General features: G+C 31.5%; 1 protein-coding gene across 1 annotated transcript; it reads left to right on the forward strand.

Annotated features, from left to right (window-relative positions):
* The first annotated feature begins 3,250 nt into the window (after positions 1-3,250).
* LOC113865813 (allene oxide synthase 3-like) lies at positions 3,251-4,948 on the forward strand. The gene has a single exon (XM_027500582.1). It carries the CDS (start codon positions 3,312-3,314, stop codon positions 4,746-4,748), a length of 1,437 nt encoding a protein of 478 aa, XP_027356383.1. The 5' UTR covers positions 3,251-3,311; the 3' UTR covers positions 4,749-4,948.
* Positions 4,949-7,376: the final 2,428 nt, after the last annotated feature.

The raw sequence follows: 7,376 nt of genomic DNA on the forward strand, positions 1-7,376 counted from the left end.
TAATGTATGATAAGTTTGTTTATTTTCAACCCCTCTCTTACGTATTTGCTAATCTATCCTCTAATCCCACATTGTTTAATGTGTAGTGAAATCTTTATATATTTTATTCACTAAAAAAAACAATTTAAAAAGGTGCAATAAAGAGTAAGATGTTAAAACTCTTCAACTATGAAAGTAATACTACAATAGGAATAGTATAGTTGGCAAAGACCAAAGGTAGGATTCTATATCAGCAACTTATATATAAAATAATTATGTAACGTGTCTTTTTAACTGTCTCTTTACATTCATATTACATATATTAAATTGATGAGTAACACAAGAAAGAGATTAAAAAAAAAACTCTTTTATGGCTGCAAAAGGGTACAAAGAAAGTATATCAAGTTATAATATAGTTGTCTTGTATTTTGTATGTGAGAGATGTATTTTGAACATTGATCTAAAGAGAATATCTTTTTATGTTAAATGTCTTATTAAGCTCGTTTATTTAATTAAATAAATAAGTTTAAATTTAAAGTTTGGTTTAATCATTTAAATAAGCTATGTTTTAAAATATTAAACATCTAAATATACACAAGACCTCAAAATCAAGATTTGAACTAGTAAAACCATGTTGCAACTTAAATATTAATAACTTATGAATAGTTTATATATATAGATCATTTTAATTTTTAAGAAGTGTATTTTAAATAAGTTGGCTTGACTAATTGGTTTAACTCATTTACACTCTTAATAAATTGTATACATAAAAAAGATTTAAAAAATTAAAATATATATAATATTACCCCAGCTTTTCCAATAGGCTTTCTGACTTTCTCTGAAAATAAATAGTATTATTGGTACCACTACCACATTTATACTGTGGAGAAGTTAGAATTTATTCAAAATGTGTTGAATCTATAACAATTAAGTGCTATTTCGTTCATAATAAGTACTAAAACAATCCATATATGGAATGCAAACATTCTGGAAAACCAAACGTGTTCTAGAAAATACATTACTTGCTTTAGATAAGGCATCATATATGACGTCCTACACCTTCATTTATAAACTATAGCCCGTAAACTATGAAAATGACTACATTTGTAAATCTTGACTTCACTCAATAAATCATTATTTAAAAAATTAACTTAATCCTGATTTTGCCAAATATATTATAAATTAAATTCAGTTAACAATCTTCAAACTAAGCTAATTTTTGGTCAACGTTCAAACTAGGCTTGGAGTGTACACACTGTAAACTGTGTACTGTTACTATCCATACACGTCATCTCCTTTTATAGCGAAAACTTTGAAAACTCAAAATAAATATTTTGCTTCTTTGCTTCTTCCACATGTAAACTATTTAGAAATTCCAATCCTATGTGCATACTTTTTAGAAATTCAAATTTTAAAAGTGAAATTTAAAGAAAAAATGTTTCAAACATGTAAATGTGAAAATTTAATTGACAAAAACTCAGGAAAGAATTACATAGAGCTACTACTATCCTTAATTTCTGCCAAATATTATCTTACTTTTAATTTTCTAATATATTATCCAAAGGAAATTGCTTTGTATATAGTATGCGATCAGCAAGAAACATGATTTTCCGTCTTATCCAATAGAATATTACCACGTTCCTTCGTTTTCGTTTTGTTTAAAACATTAATTTCTGTACCATTTTGCAATGCTTTTATCCAAAATATTCACAACATGATAATGATTTTCGTCGTATTTGTATTAAAATTTTTCGTACAATTTAGCACTGCTCGTTTTTTTATAATACGAGGCTAAATACTGGTATGTCTTGGAGCTAAAAAGTACTTTTGTAATTTAAAACTGATAAAAAATAATATACCTAATTTTTTTACATATATTATGTAGGATTTAGTTTTTTCATTATGTTTATTGAAATATCTGAAATTTAAAGATTTATTTTATTCCATGATAAAGATTTCAAATAATAAATTACAATTTTATATTGTTTTATTTCATATTATTCAGTATTCTTTGCATTTTATGTTATTTTACTGTCCCTTCACACTACGTGAAGATCATGTTAGTATATTTTTACACTTTCACTTAAATAAATAAAAATTTATTTAAACAAAAATATAAAAATACATTAATATGACCTTCAGCGCTTGAAAATGGCACGAACACGAGAAAATCAGGATCCGTGTTCCAAGGGTGATCGTGGCTCCGTCTGATAAAATGTAGAACTCTGTTGTCTCATTCAGAAATTTTCGTCTGAAAAGCTGGGCTTAAATAATTTTAGGTTAATTTAGTAAATATAAATAAAAGAATAATTTTATTATTTTATGTATATTTATTTATATTGTATCTTTTTCTCTATTAAATATTGAATATGATAGCATATTTTCCTCATGTCCGTTCCATCTGGTTCCTATTCTCGTGAAGAAAAGGACCTTACAGTAACACGTGGCTACGAAATTCGTTAAATCATCAGTTACAAACAGTTATTATTGGTCGGTGATGGATAGTTTTGGATTTTCTTAACTTTTATGCAACGTGGATAGAAAATTTTTATAAAAAAAATACACTTATTAATTAAAATAAACATGTCCCTTTTTATTATAATTAATTACTTATCTTTTAACATTTATTATTGTTATTTTTTTAAGTTAGAGATCATGTAACATTCTTCTTTCTCGTAATTCGTAGTTATATACTCAATCTGAAAAATTTGCATACAATTTCTATTAAATAAATCAAATACACGTGTGAACGCATTTTTCGTAATTATTTTAGCTGTTGAATTTCTCTAGAGAATCATGCAACGTCGACGTGAATTAACATTCAAACTATTAAAAACAAACAAAACTTGGTTTCGACGATTATTCAAGTTTATTTATTTTGCGATTATTTTTTGTATATTCTTAATAAAAAAACACATTCTAAATAGAAATATATTATTACTCAATGAATTTAAATTTATTTTAAAAAATATTAATCAATGTCTTTCAATTTTAAAAAATACTTGTTTTCATAAATTTTAATATATTTTATAATACAATGAAAAAAAAAATAATTGATCCTTAAAACAAGTCTCCATAAATTTATGAAAACAAATAATAAAAAATAAAAACCCAAACCGGTAAGCTGCAGTAAAAACATGTGGGCCTGCAGAGTACAACGTTGGTGTCGTTGGGAAGCATCAATCAAGGATGGAGAGAGTGCAATGCTTATATTATAATATAAATGATCGTTACACGCATTACATATGGATCCTCTCAAACTCATCAAGAACTAGATATTTCCACTTGCATATTATTTTCACTTCACTTCTGCACAAGCATCCAACATAACAATGGCTTCTTCAGAAACAAACCTTCCCGTCAAGCCAATCCCTGGAAGCTATGGCATCCCCTTCTTCGGTCCATTGAGTGACAGGCACGACTATTTCTACCACCAAGGACGCGACAAGTTCTTCGCAAGCAGAATCCACAAGTACAACTCCACCGTTATCAGAACCAACATGCCGCCTGGTCCATTCATCTCTTCCAACCCCCGAGTCATCGCTCTTCTAGACGCTGTTTCGTTCTCTATCCTGTTCGACAACTCCAAGGTTGATAAACGTGACGTCCTCGACGGCACCTTCATGCCCTCCACCTCCTTCACCGGCGGCTACCGCGCCTGTGCTTTTCAAGATACTACTGAGCCATCCCACGCGCTTCTCAAGCGCTTCTACCTCAACTTTCTGGCTTCCAAACACGATGTTTTCATTCCCCTCTTCCGCAACAACCTATCCGACCACTTCTCCGACCTCGAAGACAAACTCGCCGGAAAATCCGGCAAGGTTAGCTTCAACACCTCCATCGGCGGCGCCGTCTTCAGTTTCCTATTCCGTCTTCTGACTGACAAAGACCCCGCCGAAACCAGGATCGGCTCCGACGGGCCCAAACTCGTGGAAACCTGGCTCGCGGCTCAGCTGGCGCCGCTGGCCACGCTGGGTTTGCCGTGGATATTCAACTACGTGGAAGATTTTTTGATCAGAACAATCCAGTTCCCGGCGTGGACCGTGAAGTCGAGCTACAAGAAGCTCTACGAGAGTTTCTCGACGGCGGGTACGTCGTTGCTGGATGAAGCGGAGCGCGCGGGGATTAAGAGGGACGAAGCGTGTCACAATTTGGTGTTCATGTTAGGGTTCAACGCGTACGGAGGATTGACGAACCAGTTTCCGATCCTGATAAAATGGGTCGGGTTAAGTGGCGAGGGTTTGCACAAGCAGCTCGCCGATGAAATCAGGACCGTTGTTAGGAACGAAGGCGGGGTCACTCTTGGTGCGTTGGATAAGATGACTTTGACCAAATCGGTGGCGTACGAAGCACTTAGGATAGAGCCTGCGGTACCTTTTCAATACGCGAAGGCGAGGGAGGATCTGGTGGTGCACAGTCACGATGCGTCTTATGAGATCAAAAAGGGAGAGATGCTGTTTGGATATCAACCGTTCGCTACTAAGGATCCTAAGGTGTTTGAGAACGCGGAAGAGTTTGTGGGCCATAGGTTTGTTGGGCCAGATAGTGAAAAGCTATTGAGACACGTGTATTGGTCCAACGGACGCGAAACGGACGAACCCACAGCTGATAACAAACAGTGTCCGGCGAGGGATCTGGTGGTGCTGATGTGCAGGTTATACTTGGTGGAATTCTTCTTGCGTTACGACACGTTTACGTTTGAGTTTAAACCCGTTGTTCTGGGCCCCGCAGTTACCATAAAGTCACTCACCAAGGCCTCCTCTTACTGAGCGTCATCATCACCCACCCCCCCTACCCAAAACCTTTTTTTTGTTTGTTTGTTTTTTAATGTCTATTAATTAACAAAATAAATTAAAGTACCTTTCTTTTTTTTTTCTCCTTTTTTCCCCTCCTCGAATTGTTCTTTCGTGTAGGAAGTGCATTATGATGTATATCAGTACCCAAGTGAGCATGATTTGTGTACATTTTTTAGTGCCTTTTGTGTCTGATATTTGTTCAAAATTCACTTGTTAAGTCGTGTGGGGTTTGGTTTCAGTGCCAATTAATTTAAACTTTTCTTTTCCATGTCTAAACTTTCTGCCACACCCTTTCTTCATGCACCTATGTTCTCCCAATTTTTATAATAATAAACTATTCTCATCAACTAAAATCACTTTTAAAGAACGCTTAACTTAGATCTATCAATATATTTGAGCTACGTGCATCCAAGTTTAATTTGTAGTTTGGTATATTTAAGCCATGTAAATAAAACAATTTTAGTCATACAATTTATTTTTTTTGGTGTATGAAGTGAAAAAAAATCAAAATGAAAGAAAATAAAAATGATAAAATAATATATAAATATAAATGTTGATACACAACCTACGATGCAAATGAAAGCAATAACGACGTGAAGCCACACAAAGACGATAGAAAAGGAATAAAAGATAGATTTTAAATGCATCGTACATAGGCAAAAATGATATAATCTACGATCTTTTATGTTTGGTTGTTGACACAAAATAAAAGATTAATAAATAATATTTTTTATCAATAATTAAAAGTAATTAATATTATTGTGATGTTTTAATCTGTATTTTTAAAAGGGTTTTAAAATATTATTTAGAAGTATTATTTTAATTTTTTAACCTTTACAGATATAATATATTAATACTTAACATTATTTTTTTTCTTGTTAAAATAAAAAAAAATCTATATATATTTTTAAAAAGTGAAGGATGGAGGTCTACCCTTCTTATGCAAAGAAAGGGAATAATAGATTCTCTCATGTTTAAACAAAATTAGACAGCATCAATTATATTAGTAGTATGTATTGTAAAGTTAAGATATGCGTAATGATAAAAAGAAGCACGTGTACAGTGGGATCTTTGCTTGAATTCATACATAACATGAATCATGATTATTTTTTAATCTTATTTACATTGAATATTATTTAACATTATCTATCTATTTGGTTCTATTACGTTAGATGACTTGCTATTACTTCTCTTTCTAAGTAAGGCATATTTATGAAGTGTTTTTTTTCTTAATCTGTAGTGAGTATTTACTTGAAAAGGAAAGAAGATGACATGATTAAGGACAGGGAGGATTAGATTATGTGGGATTAAAACGTATCGGATAAAGATCAATTAAGGTGATGGTTGGTGTCACATCCTTATTTGATGCCCTCTAACACTTGTTATGTCTAAAGCGTCGTTTAGTTATGAAGATTAACTTGTTTCTAACTTTATATATACACTGTCGGCAGCTGCCACATGTCACTTCTCATGCACCACACCAAGGCCTTTGACTATTTCGCAAGTTCTTTTCTCATGTTCTCTTTATACCTTGTTTGAATTAAGAGATAAACTTTAAAAAATTAAATTTAATTAAAAAGGAAGAAGCATATTTTTATTTGTTTAAATAAATATAAAAAGTAGATTCTATAAAATAACAATAATAAATTGAATTTAAGAAAATATCTTATTTTTTAATATTTTTATTCTTATTTCTTAAGTTTAATATCAATTTTATATTTTTATTTAATATATACATATATATATATATTACTAATTTAATTGTTTGTGTTTTTAAAACATAATATAAATTTATGTAATATTTTTATAGAAATTAAATGTATAATTTAACTTAATATTTTTTTAATATATTATAATCGTAGAGAGTAAATATGTAATAAAATATTTGTAAAAGATAACATAGAAAAATCAAATGCATATCTTAACTTTAATAGAAATATAATAAGAATGTCTTATATTATTAATTTCTACATATAAGGAAAGTAAAAAATATATAATAATTATTGGAATCACTGATCATAAATAAAAGTCACGAGGAAATCAAGAAAGCGTCACTAGGGTTCTCTCAAATTCAAGATTAGTTTTTTGGCGAAGGTGTAATACTTTGAATTTAATAATGATATTTTAAGTATTAAGATAGGTATATGTGTATACATATGTGTGAGTATTAACTTGGGTTGGATGAAGCTCATGAAAGATAAGTTAAGTGTGTAGTACTGGAGCATTCTCGCTGTAATGAAATGGCGATAGTGAATGGTGCATTTTTAGGTGCAGTTTAGTTGTAGCGATATTCTGTAGAAACTAGAGTGTAATTTTCTTTGAAATTTTTGCTGTAGCGACAAAGAGCGTCGCCACAGCGAGAGATGTCTCACTACAATGATAGTGTGTCGACGTTGTAGCGAGAGTGTTGCGATCTGAGAAGTATTTAAGAGGTTTAGGGTTAGGGAAAACATATTTCCACTTTCCTCTCTTCTCTCTCGTTGGTTCCCTCAATCTCTAAGCCTTTTTCATCGATTAAACCGCTCTTTAAGCCGTTTATGCCCTAGATTGAAGGTTTAGGGTTTAAAATATTTGGAGGTAAATATTTTGAGTTAGGATTCT

Source organism: Abrus precatorius, unplaced genomic scaffold (assembly GCF_003935025.1).
Source record: "Abrus precatorius isolate BTA unplaced genomic scaffold, Abrus_2018 Scaffold4, whole genome shotgun sequence".
Lineage (NCBI taxonomy): Eukaryota > Viridiplantae > Streptophyta > Magnoliopsida > Fabales > Fabaceae > Abrus > Abrus precatorius.

Bases quoted from the DNA above. Each gene is read 5' to 3' on its own strand.
- LOC113865813 (XM_027500582.1), top strand. From the start codon at position 3,312: ATGGCTTCTTCAGAAACAAACCTTCCCGTCAAGCCAATCCCTGGAAGC.